The sequence below is a fragment of the Amblyomma maculatum genome, chromosome 7, assembly GCF_055883805.1.
Source record: "Amblyomma maculatum isolate TAMU_Amacu chromosome 7, ASM5588380v1, whole genome shotgun sequence".
NCBI classification, from domain to species: Eukaryota; Metazoa; Arthropoda; class Arachnida; order Ixodida; family Ixodidae; genus Amblyomma; species Amblyomma maculatum.
In genome coordinates, this window is record NC_139350.1 from 20,235,975 (window position 1) to 20,253,111 (window position 17,137).

The 17,137-nt window shown below is 46.9% G+C and overlaps 1 protein-coding gene across 1 annotated transcript; it reads left to right on the forward strand.

Annotated features, from left to right (window-relative positions):
- Positions 1 to 13,970: 13,970 nt before the first annotated feature.
- LOC146182785 (putative exonuclease GOR) lies at positions 13,971 to 15,344 on the forward strand. The gene has a single exon (XM_084608919.1). The coding sequence runs from the start codon at positions 13,971 to 13,973 to the stop codon at positions 15,342 to 15,344; it is 1,374 nt and encodes a 457-aa protein (XP_084465045.1).
- The last annotated feature ends 1,793 nt before the right edge of the window (positions 15,345 to 17,137 follow it).

The following is a 17,137-nucleotide window of genomic DNA, read 5'->3' on the forward strand; positions in this document are numbered from 1 at the left end:
GCATCACGCGAAGGTGAACAGAATAGGCCTTCGAACCTAGGCAATGGACACCTCAAGCGATACATGGAATTATGGGAGGACCACGGAAGGAACGCTTCATTCTTTTACTGGTCAGATTGTGAGCCGCCATTCGACGAATTTAAAGTTGTCTGTCCTGTTCTTTGAGGTATATACTTCGTCAGTTACACCTCTCAATGCTAGAGAACACAAGGGAAGCATTAACGAACCCTTGAGACGCTCAATCGAAATGCAGAATCACGTTCGTCTAACTTGCCAACTTTAATGTCCGGCTGTTGAGATTGGCGCTTTGGCACTCTATGCAGACAAATGCGTACAAAGTGAACCCGCAGCTTTACATCGGGAGTGTGCTAATGTTTGTTGGAGGGTATGTTTCTGCACGATATCGAAAACACCAAATAAAATTTGTAGAAATACTAAATGCGATATCATATATTCTGCTGCTTTTGTGAAGCAATATTCTACAATGAATAACATCAATTACACTTTGCGAAATTCAAGCCTAACATACACATTCACAATAGAAATATATCGGCTACCATTTGAGTGTCCACCTGATATGTCGCGGCTTTTCGACGTTATGTTTTACCAGACTATTACACTTTGTTCGAAATTTTGCACATGTCCGTAAAAAATTAACCGATGGTGGACAGCTCAGTGGCGATTTGTGAACTGTTTCCATTCTTGTAAAGAGAATTCTTTTTTGCCATTATAAATGATAATTTCTTCTGAAGTGGACTTGGAAAGCTTTATTTAAATATTGCATTCTTTGTGGATGCTTTTCATTGATATGAGGATCTACGTTCCGCAATTCAGATGTTGAAGTTTTTCGAAAAGAGCCATTGTGGTTCTAACGTCTCCTGTTTTCCTGTTTTAGACCGCGCTTTTTTCTCTCCTCTATATTTTTATCTAGGGATCCAGCATGCCGACTTGGTATTGAGGAATTGATTATCGTACTCGGGTCATAGTGATTTGAGTGTATTTAGCACGTTTTTAAATGGTTCTAGACGTAGGAGACAAGCTGTGATTAACATCACTCTTAAAAACGGTAATTCCTTTTGGTTACTGACATTTAGGACAAGAATGAAATAGGAGGGAAATGATGCTGAATTTCTGTTTACGTCTATGGTGGAGCGATAACAGCTTTCTGAAGGCGAAAACTTGGTTCGAAATACCGCAGCAGGGAAAATCCGCAGCAGTTGTTACAGGTTTAGCAAATGACGGAGACACAATTACTGAGTTGCCTTTCATCAGTTCTGAGAGTTTTACGTCTCGAGTAGCAGCGTAAGAGGATTACGTAGCCTACGCACTGTTCGCCATCACTGAGCAACGAGAACGTGTTTCTTCTTCATGAAATTAACCGCACGCAATGCACAGCGTGCAGTGAGCCAGAAATATAGGATAGAATAGTTTAGCGTCCTTTACAAGCATTTCAAGGTTTTCAACCCATGGCAGAAGACTTGCTAAGTTCCTGGAACCTAAAGAGCCATCTATTGTCAAGAGGCAGCATTGTAACTGTTGCAACAGGTAGAATATCTATTCCACATGAGCCATAGCTGAACGACGAAATTATTACAGAGAGCAATACAACCAGTGGCGAGACTACAGCCAGCGACGCCCTGTGGATTGGCGGGGAGCAACCCCCTCCCCCACGCCCGGTAGTCAAACCTGCACTTACTTTCTCCCATAAAGAAAATGCTTTGTCCTCATGGCTTCCATGGACGGGGAGGAGTTCGTACTGTCCACCTGATGGCCTTTTAGACACGGAGGCATTATATTTTTCTATTTTAGCACTTCTACATAACGAACGTACCCAGGACGAATAACCTAACAAACCATCACATGAAAAGATCATCATATCATGTCTAATTATGAAGCCACATGCCGAAAAAGACGGGCGTGTTGTTTTTTTTTTGTTACCTGAAGAGAGGTGCACTTATGTACAGAGAAAGAGAAAATAGTATTCGATAGAAAAATTTCGTCAGTCTGATCATAAAAATTAAGAGCCATATTTCAGCGATTAGAAACAACCGAAACGATTCGTGGGGCACTTTTGAACCACGAGAAATGCAAACTAAAAATCGAGGTCTAGAAACACAAAAATCGATGCATACAAAAATACCTAAAAAGAAGAGAAGAGGTAGACGCGGCCAGAATTATAACGTGGCCCCAGTGTTGGCTATTTCGTATACGTCTGGCACAGCGGAACCCTCGACAACTGGGAGATGTGCCGATTTATGATTCATGTTCTTTTCTCCGGTTCCAAAGGCTCAACTTAATGATTACTACATGTTTTGAACACGCACAAAGCAACTGCACTTTCATTCGCCGCAATTAGAAGAATAAACGAATAGTGAGCCAAAACAATGTTAGACCACGGCCGCTGAATGGAGGCGCACTTGGTGCGGCCCGTCGCGTCGCGCCTCAATGGCTGGGGAAGCGCGTATTGGGAGAAGTTACAGTTTCCGCCGTCATTCTCCGCTGGGGCGCCACCACACCAGGACAAGACGCCGCCGGCACGGACGGGCAGACGGCGCGGAAGGAGCGCGCTGGCTGGGTTGGCGCGTGATATCGTTTTGACTACTCAGCATAACAGCGTCCTAAGCGTATGCTGCACCATGCCAGGCGACTGCTGTGTGCCGCTGTGCACCACGAAATCAAGAAAAAATCGGTTGCTATGAGTTCCAGTGCGATTTACAACGTCGAGCAGCATGGCTGAAAAACATATCTCTGGAGGGCTAGAATGGAAAAGGAAGCCGGTGGGAGCCGAGTGACAAGTCACTGGTGTACTCACTACACTTCACAGATGACGATTACAGGAAGAACAAAAAACTGAAGATCCTGCTTCCTTCAGCTGTCCCCTCCGTGTTCCCGAACTGCCCACATTACAAGTTAAATTACTCACGCGGGCTCATGTAGAGCCAAACGGCCTTGAAAAAATTAATGTGCGCAGGTCAATAGCTTTATTTTCCCCACTTGTTATAGCTACACTTCATTTCCTCCTGGACAACCCCCCGTGTCATCCTGAAGCATGTGTGTTTCAAGATAGCTGCGCCACGATCACTTTTATGACGATGATATCAAAATGGTATGCCTTGCCCAACATCGCATAAGTGAAGCCATGGAGACACCAAGAGGAGCCGCTCTATTTGTCAGATGACGAGCGACTCTCTTGGTTTGAGTTGGACTTTGCCATATCGAAGAAATTCAGGTCCAAGGAGGCACGTCAAAGCAAAGGCTAACCAAGCAAACGTACGAAGCAACAATTATGACAATCAGATCCACAGTGGCGCAAATTAAGTACCTTCTTGATCACATCAAGTATCTTACAACAATGTCTTCTGTGTGCCTTACTAGTGCATTGCATTTAACCGAATCTTATTTTCAGCTTCCGATACGCCCTAAAGCAGGCTCTGAAAGCGGGTCTATAGTATCGCTTTTTAGCAGCCTAAGGCAATTCAAAGGCGGGAACGACATAGTTGACGGAAGGGCTGCAGTTTTCACCGCGGAGAAAATACTGAAGGTACCACTAGCGAAAAAAAAATATATATCGACTGATGTTATACACATTTTGCCATGCTTTGTGCAGGTTGGCATCTTGCAAGCATCGGTCTGCAAATGCACCTATCAACAATAGGCAGCTATAAAACTTGGAATTCGTGATTATGAAAGTCGTACCTTGTAAACTGCCGTATCACGTCTGCTGCGAGAGAGGTTTCGAGTCAGCTTGGATTTATTCATGTGTGGTGTGAACCAGCAGCTGAGATAGAGCACCGATTGCATTCTTGGCTGGTTACCTTGCACGTCCATTTGAAGAGAAATTATGAATAGTTTTACAGAATCTCATGAAACATTTTTATTTATTCTGTTTTCAGTGCCTGCCCATGTTTTCATTATTTATATATTACCAAAGTTTAAATAACTTCTAGTGCTTACTTTAGAGTGTCAATAATTTTATTTTATTAGTCCCCATTCATTTATTAACTTTGTGCCTTGTGATTCCTGCAAAACCCTCGACTTATCAAAATTCTTCATGACGGACGCCTAAGGTATCTGAAAATCACCATGCACCTTTGTTAGCACGGTGATGAAGTGCCCGGAGGTCAGAAGAAGCAGCAAGCTATGCAACATGTTAGTTTCATCCCGTCTTCCCTATCTTATGCAATTTCCGGAGTTGATTTGCGAGAGAGAAGACCGCAGTCACACTAAGGACCTAGCCAAACTAATACGACCACTGCTGACCAACTGGACAGGCAACATCAATCTGACAGTGGAAAAAATCACGCTTGCACATAAACCTTTTTCGAGGAAAGTTCTTCGCTTGTAAAATAAGCTTGCGTGCCTTCTGTGCATCACGCGACTTCATAATCAAACGAAAAAAAAATTGCCTGAGCCTGCGGGCGTGTCAATGAACTGGCTGTCTTGTGTTGTTTCTTTTGCAACAGTTTGTGTTAGCTAGTATGTTTAGGTGGTGGTACCCACTGGAATATTATTTCCAGTGAAAACGGAGGAACTGGCTGAACAATAATGTTGAACGCTACGTCCTCAATTGTAAGTTTCCAGAAAAGTGCGCGCTGAATAAATGGCCCCAAACCTTGTCGCGATTTCAAGATTGTAATATCTAATACGTTATTACAGTGGTTGAAACGCAACTAAATGGGTGCCCACTCAGCGAAGCACACGACTGCCTCGATTCTCGTTGTAAACGGAAGACCACGAATGACTTGGAAAAGCCCAGTGATGATGACATGGCGCTATCACCTTATCAATAGCAAACTTGCACGTAGCATCACATAATCTGTGAAACGCCGCTCATAACTCCTAAATTGAGCAAGCGCCGACCACGCGGACGCCGAAACGAAAGCACAGCCACGGCCGCTGCGCGCAGGTCTCCGCCCGGACTCGTCCCGGAGCGGTGGCGCCGCAGCGGTGGCGATGAGAACTAGGCGCAATACGGCTCTACTGGGCAACGCGACGGGCCGCACCCAAGTGCGCCTCCATTGAGCGGCCGTGGTTACACCATGTGATCACACTCGCAAGAGCATGCAGAGAAATGGCAATTGATAACTAAACAGGTGAATAGACAAATGACACCTCGAGCGCACTGCAAATACAGACAAGCTGGCATTCGTGGTCATAAACGGCCTCACCGTAAAACATGAATTTAGTTCGTAAATTAGATAAACGCATCGCACATAGGATTCTGACATGCCCTTCAGTGCATTCATTGAACGATGAAGACAACTCTGATGTAGAAAAAGTAGGAACACACTGACCTGCGTTGAGCACGGCTCGGTGCCTGAAACTATTCCCAAACGCCATCTCAGTTCCCAAACAGCCGAACCAGAACCACACGAGGGTCCGATTCCGCAGTGCAAATACCGACATCCAGTCGAGCAAAAGCTGCAAAGGCTCAAATGAAGCCTGTTAGGCCGCTGAACTCTTACTGGTTCTGGGACGAGACCCTTGTAGATTTTGTCTTGAAAGACGCTCCCATAATTGAGCAAAAATCCCTGTTCTGTGGCAGGCATTCTGCCAGTGTTGCCTGCACAAGAGATTAGGTCGACCCTTTACCTTTTCCCAGCAGCGAACTCCTGCAGCGACAATTCAGAGGAACGCTTTGTTGATAGCGGCCGAACGTTGAATCTGTCGCTTTTCTAAGGAGAGATATAGCAAGCAACCATATCTCCTCCCCGACATCCTTGACATGTTTTATGTGTGGGATGTGAAACTGAATTTATGTTTCCTTCCCACCGCGACCATGGAATGACACATGATTAAGCCATTGGTCATTTCTATGTGAGGAACAGCGGCGCCCGTCTGATCCGTTTAAGAGAGGCCGGTTCCGCCCCTTCTTCCCAACATGCAGAATAGAAAAACGAAAACGACTACCCCAAGCAACCATTCTGTCAGCTTTCACTCTTTTCTTCTTAAAGCCCGGCGGCGAGCAAGACAGAATACGTTTGAAGAATTTCAGGATACACGGATGTGTGACGCCGTGAGGGATGAAAGCAGGAGGGAGAGACTGAACCTTGAAAGGAAATGGCGTGAGTCCTCGAACCGGAAAGAGTAACAACTACATTCATTTTCAATGGCTTTGTTTTGTCCGTTGGGCCTGGGTCTGAGGCTGAGCTCAACCCATCGGGCAGTACCTGCCCTGCCCCGCATGACCTTTTTTATTGCTTAAATAACACAATGGGCGCCCTGGCTGCCTGTGCAAAAGTTATACGCGTCGGATATACGAATGGTGAAATGGTGCAGCCGCGCGGCGAGCTCCGACAGGCCCTTATACACGGCGGTGACCAGCTAAGTTTAGTGCCGGAGCTGATGTGGACAACAATAACATTTACTTGGATATAAATGAAGACTATATTTGTAAGCATGCAAGCTATTTTTTGGGTCGTGACTGCGTCTAGAGAAGAATGGATTATCCTTAATATCGAAGGGAGCTTCGAAAAACATCGGAGGCAGGTAATTTTAGATGGAGTGGAAAGTAAAAACGAATAAGATACCGTAGGAAGGTATTTTGGGTCAGTCGGCTATACTTGCTGCCGATTTTCTTGGTATTAGATCTCGCCATCGCACAAGAGGTGCATGTGCAAAAGTAACAAGAACTTTTTCAGATGCTCCCTTCTCGCCTTTTGAGCAGTGGCGCCTCTAATTATGTACGAAACAAACGTAGGTACGCTGAGTGAAACATTGTAAACCAACTTTACTGTCCACCTCTAAGTGCTGTGGATGTGTAATCAAGATACATCTGCTCCATGCGAGCGTGGCGCCTCCGGCATACCGTGGCAGCGCGCATCTAAGGTCTCCGCCGCTGCGTACCGTCTTCACGTGTGCTAGGAGTTGCACCTTTCGTGGCCCGTGTACGAAAATAGAACACGTATGGATAAAATGGTAACCGAATGAGGTGAAAACCGTTCTCGATGTGTTGTGTGACACTGACGCTATCGCCTGTCGTTGCCGCTGGTGCACCGCGCACGAAGCGACAGGTCTCGAGAGTGGCGCTTTTCAAAGCTGCTCTTTTATTACTGCCGCCTCATCGTCCGGTCTAGGGCAGCGCAGCTGCGCTTTTACCTCCTTTCCAACTCCAAACTGCGTAAAAACGACAAAAGCAATCATGAAAGTTCTGTTAACACAACGCGTCCACAGTGGTGCGCCAAACTATATACTGCGATGCAGAATTGCAAGAAGTGACTTTTTCGACCCCGTTCCTGTATATAACTAAAGGTATCTTACCACACTCGTATTTCTTGGCCTTTATTGCTACACCCAGCTTTCGCTGAATTATTTTGAAGTGTTCAGACACTATATGTATTGGCACGAACCGATCCACTGCAAGCTGGCGTTTCGTCAAAACGGATTAGAAAAACAAACCTCGCTCCAAAAAAGGAAATAGCACACCACCAAACTCTTCTGCATTTGGATGCCTCGCGAGCTGCTTCTGTGTGACGCGACATTTTCCTGCGAAATTTTCTAACAAATCATAACCTGAGCGACAGCTGCGAGTGGTAGTGCTTTTGCGGCTTTAAGCCCCCGCGCGCTGCATGTTGCCGCGAATTGTCGCCTCATGCGGTTAGCGCTTAAGGCTGCCGTGTCGGTGCCAACACCGATGTGTCATAGTACATACTTCGTGATCCATACGAGATAATATGCATGGGCTAGATCCGGGTTCTAGCAACGGCAGCCCTATGCATCCGTTCCTTGTGGAACACTAGCTGTTGACTGTTTCTAGGGAAGATTCAGAAAATGAAAGTGCCTCGGACATGTTGCAAAACAGAACTCTTCTTCACAATGCTGCTTTGAGAGTCAGGCTGAATGGGTTACTATTAACAAGCCAGTCGTGCTAAGTGCTGTCACATGATGAGACTTCACAGACACCCCTTCAGCCGACCCATTCTTCAATCCGTCCACGGGGTCTCAATCTGTCAATTAGTGCCATGCAGAGCTTTTCACCGACCACATTGTTTGCAGGACAGACACACACTCAAATCAAATCCTCTGACTTTGCATTCTAAACATGTGACATCCGACATCTCCTCACCTACAACATGGTACAAGTCATATCGTGAATCCAACCGAAAAAATACCAACGCGTACTGATGCCATACCAACAGAATATACTTAGCCACCAAATGGCCATTTGGAACTGGGGGTCGACTATAGTCGGATACATGTCAAGAAAAATTTGTCTGTGGTTTTGAGTTGCAGTTGGAGTTGGCTTCCCCTTTCTTTTACAAGAAAGGGGGAGCCAAGGCAAAAGGCGACAAGCCTGACTGGGCCTTGGCTCCTAAAACAGATAACAACAGACAACAGCACACACCTCTAGTGTATATAAAATATAAAAAAAAAACATTATGCAACACTTACATACGATATGTAAAAGGTATCAATACATGCTGTATACATTCACTGTGATTAACCCTAGATGAATTGCGAAAGCAACGGCTGCATGGGAATGCTTATGGCCAAATGAAGAGTCGGAAGCATAAGCTAACTCACCGGTGTTAGACCATTTTTATGCCACAGCCTATCGCACACAGAACACACACTTCAAAAGTGGTTGTTCGTGAAACGGCGGTGAAACTCTCGCGTGGCCGACTCATGCTCGCCCACTCTTTGTGCAATTTCTGAGCGCCGACCACATTGGACCTCTCCAGGCTCAAAGATTAAACCGGTCAAAGCCTTCTTCCTTCTTTTCTCGATACGTGCATCGCGCTCTACATCCGTTCCTTCTGCACGCCGTCTTCTGAAGGTTTCGTAGCGCCTGCCATTTGTGGCTACTGCACACGAGTGTGGAGCGAAAGCTTTGACTGAAGCCGACCGAGCGTTGCATCGAACACGACCACCGTTCCGTCGAACGCATCAAATTTCACCGGCGTTTTAGGTGGTGGTGGTAATGTCGTTTTTTGCATCTAGATATGGGGGACACAAGTTCTGCCTTTAAGGGTATGACGCGATAGCGTAGGCTACCACCCCACATATAAAGCCCCGATTTAACCAAGCCATTTGGACGTGCCTTAGTGGCCTTAACGTGGATACCTTTGCCGTTTGTCCCACGAGTTGAGACCTAAGAGGCAAATTCCATTTTCTTTCGCCATGGGCCGTACCACCGTTTTGGCGGGTCTGAAAAATAGGCACCGGTGAGAAACCCCTTCAGCAGTCAGGCCTCGTACCGATCAGTCTGTTCGTCATATCCGCCAAATTATTGCGCCCTGTTTTATCAGTTGGCAGAGAAAGAAGAAGATGGTCAAAGGGAAGCGAGGAAGAAGACCTCACGCAGTTGTGTTCCGTGAGCGCTTACTGCAAATTCTCATCTGAGCTATGTCTCTTTGGAGTTACATCCTACGATATTTGTAACAACATTGTTTTTCTTGCCTCTCAAATCAAAGTGATTCCTAAGAAAGCTGTACTTGAACGTGACCGTGTCTGTGTCGCAAAAAAAATGGGGATAGGAGGGACTCCTGCTTTAATGGTATGAGGAATATAGTTTCAATACCCCAGTCACACGCCACTTCTCCAAGGTCTTTACTTTATAGGAGGTTAATTGCATTAAAGGAGCAAAACTTAAAAGGAGAAGTGGCACAGCTGCACGGCAAATGGAAAGGAGATAGATTACCACGGTGATGATAATTCAGGCATTCTCAGCGAGCTCCATTTGTCGAGCGCTATTCACAACGGCCTTCGACCATATCGCTTGAAATGGCGCTAGTAACAACTACCACAATTCAAGTAGACGATATCTTTCAGCTTAAGTAATAAGTGAACAAGACTTCCCTTGTTTATGTTAGTAAAAGTAACCAAGTCATTAATGAAGAAAGATTATGAAGGTTTGAAGCGGATGTTTAGTAAGAAATGTTTTTCTTTTTTACATTTAATCTACATTCTCACCACGTACGTCGATGCGGCTGCTGAAAACATTAGAAGTCTTCCATTAACACTCGAGATTTTTTAAAGTTCGTTGAAATGCAAAGTTCACGTCTAAGTAGAATCAATGAGGTCTAATTATAATATTAAATATTATATTTTTGTCAACTTTTTTTTTCTCTGCTTTCTTTAGCCCGCTCGGCGGCGCATAGGTTTGGGCTGCTCCTTTACGCAGCTGAAGACCGTTGACGGCCTCCTTTCCCTTTACGAGCTTTTATCGTAAAGAACTCGGGACTTTGCCATGTAGCTGCGCGTCAACTGCCTTTGGAGCAAAGAACATTAATTCTCAAGGCCTTACAAGCGCCCGTGTGACAGGGGTATACTTAGATAGAGGGAAAGCTCTGTCGCAATCTATGGGAGTTTGTATGGAGCTTCGTGGCGAACAGTTTCCCTCTAGGCCTCAGGGCATCCTTATGAATAAAGATTTATGAATGAATGAATCAGCCACTATGGGGCGGCAAACCATGATGCGGCGGAGAGTTACCGGGTGCAGAAGTACAATTTTTTTCCACACATAATGCAAAACTAAACGCTGTTCTCCAAGAAAACGTTTCATAACATTCAATATTATTACTGCATTGCAAAAAGAGTGCAAAACCGCATATAAGTGTAAACGTTATCCAAAATATGCGATGGCTTTTTTGCTAGCGGCTAAGAATTTAGCTGCACGGAAACTAATACTTGGCACTTTTGGGCACACTTTAAAGAAAAAAAAATGTCTTGAAAATATATATGGTTACTCAGCCACTTTAAGAAGATTTAGTGGCATATGAGAAAAGAAATTTTTTTACTGACGTCTTCTGGTTTCGCGCCTTCGTTACAGTCGCTACTATCGCTTTTGTAGTCTACGTTCGCGCGTCGAGATGATGGTGACGATGAAGAGGAGACATCCTAGTAATGCCACTCTGTGTTCCCGACAAAATGGGACTGTCCGCACCAAGCAGCACTCTGAAGTGCAGCGTCCCTAGCTTCCCTTTAGGTAAGAGTAAGTAACTCTACCGTATGAGCCGAATGCGGCAGTCGGCTTCGTTCGTGGCTCGCCTCGATCATTTCTAATCCCTTGCATGCATATTGCCACTCGCTTAATCAGTCACACTTTATCTTCTGCCTCGAATATCTCTCGTCTTATGGCACAGGATCGCATGCTGCGATAATATTTTAAAGATTACCCGACACAGATGTAAAGCCCTGCATAACCAAGCGGCCTAAATATGGTTGAGGGGACAGCATGTTTAATTCGGAACGTAAGGATCTAGGAGAATTGGATTCCTCTTAGCTTTCCACCTGACCTCAGAAGTCAGATTTAACATATCATATTTACTCACAGTAACCATTAACTAGCTACCTGTAAATAAAAATTGAACTTTACCCTGCAGCATGAAGACATTTAACGTTAGATATCTTTTATCAAGCACAATTGGACTCAACCAACTGCTACTTGTTATTCAGCCCCCGAAGTTAATTAGGCGTGATAAAAAATTGAATTGCACAGTACAGAATCGTAATACATAGTTGAAAACGACTCGGCCAGTAGCAGCTAAACACAAACGCTAACCCTCGTAAAATGAAGCCAAATTAGTTCGATTCAATCAGTGGTCAGACCATCTCATTTTTTGTCTCTGCCTATGGTTCTGTAGTAGGTTGTGTTGGGCTACCGGACTTGTTTAGTGCTTCTATGGAGTAAGGTAAGACAGGAGCGCCGACTCTGGTACGCTGCAATGCATTCGGCATAGGCCGATTTTGCTACGCGAACGCCGAGCCCGCGTCCGGCGTTCAGCTTTGCGCTGTACTCTCTCCTTTCGCTCCCCTGTCCTCGCCGATGCGGCTTTGTTAGGTCACGTGATCCTCCTCTCGGTGCGCCAGCTCTCGAAAGCTTTGCACAATGAAAAGCCCCCGAGCTTGATCCGGGCGACTGCGCGAGAGTGGCGAACAACAGGTGGGGAGCAGATGGAGTGGAACCTTTGCGCGTCGTCTTCTAGGCGGAAAACGCAACAAGTGGATTCGTGGTTATAATTGCGCGTACGCCAATCTGTATCTCTTTTCAGATAAAACTTCAACATAAAGCAGTGCCTGTATCGTTTTCATTTTGTTGTCTACGTATACCCTTGAGAATAAGTCGACAGGTGTAGGCAGCCGCCAGACCAGCAGTACGCAGACGTTACGGCACAAAGCGCGGCAGACGTGGGAGGAGCGCATACTGTGTACTGTTTCTTTTTTCTTTTTATATGCGGACACAGGCAGCGGCAGCACGGAATCACCGGAGCGGTGGCGTGGCGGCGGCACTCTTCAACTGCGTTGGGGATAAATCCTAGCGCCATCCGCAAACAAGCTTTCTACGACGTAGCAAAACTTCGTCTTCCCAAGGGCGGAGTCGGCGTACCTGTGTATCTTACTCTGTGAGTGCTTCCTTGACTCTCCGAATATCATATTTCGTTATGCCGAGCAATGTGCGCTTATTTATTTGATACGGTAACTGTGCCAAGGGCTATGAATGTGGGCTTAACAATCGAGTCAGCCACTAATGAGAGGGGATTAGTTGTGCCGCGTAACGGTTTGAAAATTACGAATTAGGAAAAATCGCCTTGCAGAACATCGACTGAATTCGCGAATATATGCTCCCTCCCTTCCCCTTGAGGGCTTTAAGGCTACAAATCAAAATCGGCTATCACTGTAAATGGTCATGTCCGAAATTTCGCATGTTGTACCACCCAAAGATTCAGTTATTAGTCCAATTGTGTCCCCTTAAAAATTTTAATGAGCTTGATATGAGGTTCCGTCCACGGTGGCGCGATGGCCTAGACTTACACGTGTAGAATGCGCACTCCTTGCTCTCGGAGTCGGAAAGCAGCGCGAAACGAAATGGATTAATAGCCACACTGGGCAACACGACGCCAGCGCCATCCGCGCAAGGCTGGTTGTATCGCAGGTGTGTCGTTCTGTTCTCTGAACGGTAAAGTCCTCTGAGCAGCGTCACCTGTCCACAGATAACAGAAATATTTTAAAAGTGAATAAGAGCGCATTTAAAGCCTATCGCACTCGTTGCTTTAGTGGTGCAATAGATTGGCGCTAATTACCTCACCACTAAGCGAATAAAGCATCTGCTCGAATCCTGTATGTCCAAATGGTTTCTGATTTTTTTTATCGCAACGGTAAATTAAGCTACTAAGATCTCGCATTACTTATGTTCACCTTTAGGTTGCATTATGTGATGTATTTCATTCTTAATAGCCACGAAACCAGCCGTGAACAGAGCCACGAAGTGACGGCATGACAACGGTAATACTATTTAATTACCTTTACCTTAATCATTTCCTGCCTTCGATGAGTGTATGTTACCTTTAGGTTGTATTCAGAGACACCTCTCGGTAACAATCGCCGTTTAACCCGCTGAGAGGCAACCAGTGAGCAGAAAGAAGTTGTGGGACCCTACCGTAATGACCATGTAATGACGTGGAAACAATTGAACATTACAGCCTCTCCTGCCACAGGTATGCTACTCAGAGAAGAAATTATCTAGAAATACCTCTTACTCGCCTAGGATTGCCATTTACTGTTCCTGTCCTCCTCTCCTTTGGTGCAACCGTCAAAGGGTATGCTCTAAAACCGGTGTGTGACTTACTTCATAATTGTAATATTGCTACTGAAAGATTTGTGTGTTAGCGCTGATCTGTCTGAATTGTATTTTTTCTTATTATTATTATCTTTAGTAATTTACAATTTTATTCCTTTTTTCATTGCTCTCTATTACATCGCCTCAAAATTTCTAATTATTTCAGCTACACTAGCTCCTAATTATTAGGTTATCTATATCATACAGCCAAATCGACATTATCAAAAATATGTCCCCTACAACGAATTCTGGCCAATCCCCCAGTGTGGGTATGTGCCATTACAACGAGGGAGAAGAAGAAGAGGAGGAGACAGAATTACGCATCGCAGGTTGTATCTTTTGGTGCGTTGCAGTGGTGTCATCGTCTAGTGGCTTGTCTACTACGGCGGGTGCTGCACATGGGAGCAGCAGCATGACTGACGAACTAGTGTTTATAACTGGCAGCTCACCTACGATAGTGCTTTCCGCCGTCCTCGGCGTCCTAATTCTCGTGGTCATTCTTGTCGCCAGTCAGAAGAAAGCAGATTCAAAGAAGAAGCCTTCCAAACCGACCAAGGAAAAGAACCCTGTGCGGAAGGGGGTGCGAGCGGTGTCCAAGAAGAAAGATGAAGAGAAGAAACGGGATTTAAAAAGCCAGTACTTGCACCCGTGGCTAATGACCACATTAAAAAGAGACAGCGGCATCATCCAGGGCCTGGACTTTAATGGCAACGGGAAGTACTTGGCGACTTCAGCTGGTGGTCGACGTCAGCAGCGAGCAGCCAGCTGGCAAAAGGCCGCGGCGCCCGTCTGCTCGCTGATCGCGCCCCGGGGTCCCCCGAGCCCGCTGGCAGACACCTGGCACCTGCCGCTGTGCGCCGACGACCTGTACCACCAGCTTCTGCGCTACAGGCTGACCCCTCAGGAATTGTATCGCTGCGGCTACCCGCGCCCATGCCCCAAAGAGCCGGGCAGCGCCGTGTGGTTGCAAGCGGACGCTGCGTCGGCCAACTCGAGCCGCAAGACCTGCTGCCGCTGCGGCTCTTCGTTTGTCATAACACCGGACGGCGAGTACTACGCCAACGACGACTGCATCTATCACATAGCTCGCCGCGGCATGCCCGAGTTCTCGTGCTGTGGCGCTACGGGTGAAGAGCCGGGCTGCCAGCGCTCCGAGTACCACGTGTGCGCCCAGGGTGCGCGGGGCGAGCACAACGCGCCAGCCCGTGGCTTCGTGCGCACGCGCCCCCGACACGACGTTTCCGGCAGAGTGTTCGCGCTCGACTGCGAGATGTGCTTCACCATCCGCGGCCTCGAGGTGTCCAAGGTGAGCGTGGTGGACGCCAACGGAGCGACCGTGTACGAAACGTACGTGAGGCCTGGCAGCCCCGTGCTGGACTACAACACGGCATTCAGCGGCGTCACCGCCGACCACCTGCGCAATGTGCGAACCACGCTTCAGGATGTACAGGCGGTGCTGCTGCGCCTCTTCACCGCCTCCACGGTGCTTGTGGGCCACGGCCTGGAGAACGACCTGCGCAGCCTCAAGATTCTGCACGATACCGTCGTGGACACGGCCGTCGTGTTCCCCCATCACCGGGGTCTGCCATACCGTCGGTCGCTGCGTTCGCTGGTCGGCGCCTATCTTCACCGCGAAGTGCAGGTGGTCGGCGTGCGGGGACATGACAGTGTTGAAGACGCCCGCGCCTGCATGGAGCACATCCTTTGGAAGGCGGCGCACGATCAAAAACTGCACGAGCGCAGGTACCACGGTGCCGGTGGCCGACTCTTGCAGCCGTCACTCTGATTAGCGGGACGCGGCCACTGCGCCTTTCCCTTTACTGCTGCGCGAGTGTGTGTGAGAAGGTGTGGTGCGGAGGATAGAGAACCCCGACGACCCTCGTGCGCCGGCTCAGTCCTTGCTCTCTCTCTGGAAGATGGAATAGATCTGTGCTGCTCATCGGTGACCAACGCACACTGCTACCGCCCGCTGCGAAACGAACGATGATCCTCCTCGGCGTCCAGCTGTTGTCGTGCGTGCGCGGGTTGTCTTTTTGCGCATGCGAACCGCGCCCCGGCTGGTTCTGTGTTGCTGTGAGCGTACCGCTGAAGGACTGTGGACTTGAGGAACGGGGCCACACAAACCAAGGTTGTGAAAAACTTGTATTTTTTTTTATATTATTGCCTGGCGGATTCTGTGCCTCAGTGTGGGTTGACATTTAGAATGATGCCACTGGCCCTTCTGCTTGGATAACCTTTACATTTATTCTTCAGTAAAAAGAAAATAAAGTTTCGGAATATATCCGATTGTTGGAAGAAACGAGGAAAGACGTAGTACAAGAGGAAGCCGGGAAGAGCCAACAGTACCGCGCATGGACCATCATGTACAGTGTTTTATTATTTAACGCGAAAGGTTACTTCGCTATGTTTACAGATTTCTGTCCGCGGACCGTGCCCGCAGACCGCGTCCGCAAAATCTAGTCCGAAGCAGTTGCGAGTAATTGAGAAGCGGTAGAGGTTAATGAGTGGTGTCAATTGATAGAGGTTGACGAAATGTATTGTCCAAAATATTAATTAGGCCGAAGGAATAATTACGTAATTAATTAGAGGCAGAACACGCAAAATCTTGTTCGCAGCAGTTGTAATTGAGAAGTCGTACAGGTTAATGAGAGATATCAATCGATAGAGGGTGTGGGGACCGCGCAGGCCCCTTTAAAGGGAGGCTTTTTCCCGCGGCTACCGATGCGCCGCCGCTTACCCCCTTCCCTCTCCCCGCTCATTCCGGGAGAATCGGTCCCGCGCGGGGGCTATAAAGAGGGAGACGTCGTCGCCTCGCTCTTTCTTCGCTCCTGGACGCGCTGGCTGGTCGCTGTCTGCCCTCCCAGACGTCGACCCCGCTGATCTCCCGCACCGCCACGGACTTTCTGGAATGAGTTAAAGATGTTTCTTACACGGCCCGCTGCATGTTTTCCTTGCGTATCCCTCGGGCAGAGGAATCGCCCACAAGGATGACGTAATGTGTGAGAACAAATTATTAGCAAGTAAGTTAATTAGGTAATTAGAGGCTAAAAATGAAACAGTAAAGCGAAAATCGTCTCATTAGCGAAGTTCTTGGCGCTACACTTGAATATATCAAAAAATAAACTGTTAAGTAGATCAGTCATAGGGCGACGTCAAGGATGTTACGTCAAGCAATCGGAAGTAGAGCCGAAAACGTGCATTGGAACAGATTGGCGCGCAATTTGAAACTACCAAAGAGTAAAGTGAATAAACAAGCAGTGAATTCATGTGACGTAGATGATGTGACGTCACGCAACCGGAAGTAGAGCCGGAAAAGGGCATAGGAAGGGATTGGTGCGCAATTTGCAAAATCGTGCGAGCAGCAGTTGTCACTAATTGAGAAGTTGTAGAGGTTAATGAGCGGTGTCAATCGATAGAGGGGATGTAATGTGTGCGAAAAATAATTAGGCCAATATATTATTAGGCAATGATTTAAAGGCCAAAAACATTAAAGTCAAGGGGAAAGTGTTCTCATTACGCGAATGGATTGGCGCCACATTTGAATGTATCAAATACTAAAATAATTAAATAAATCAGTCA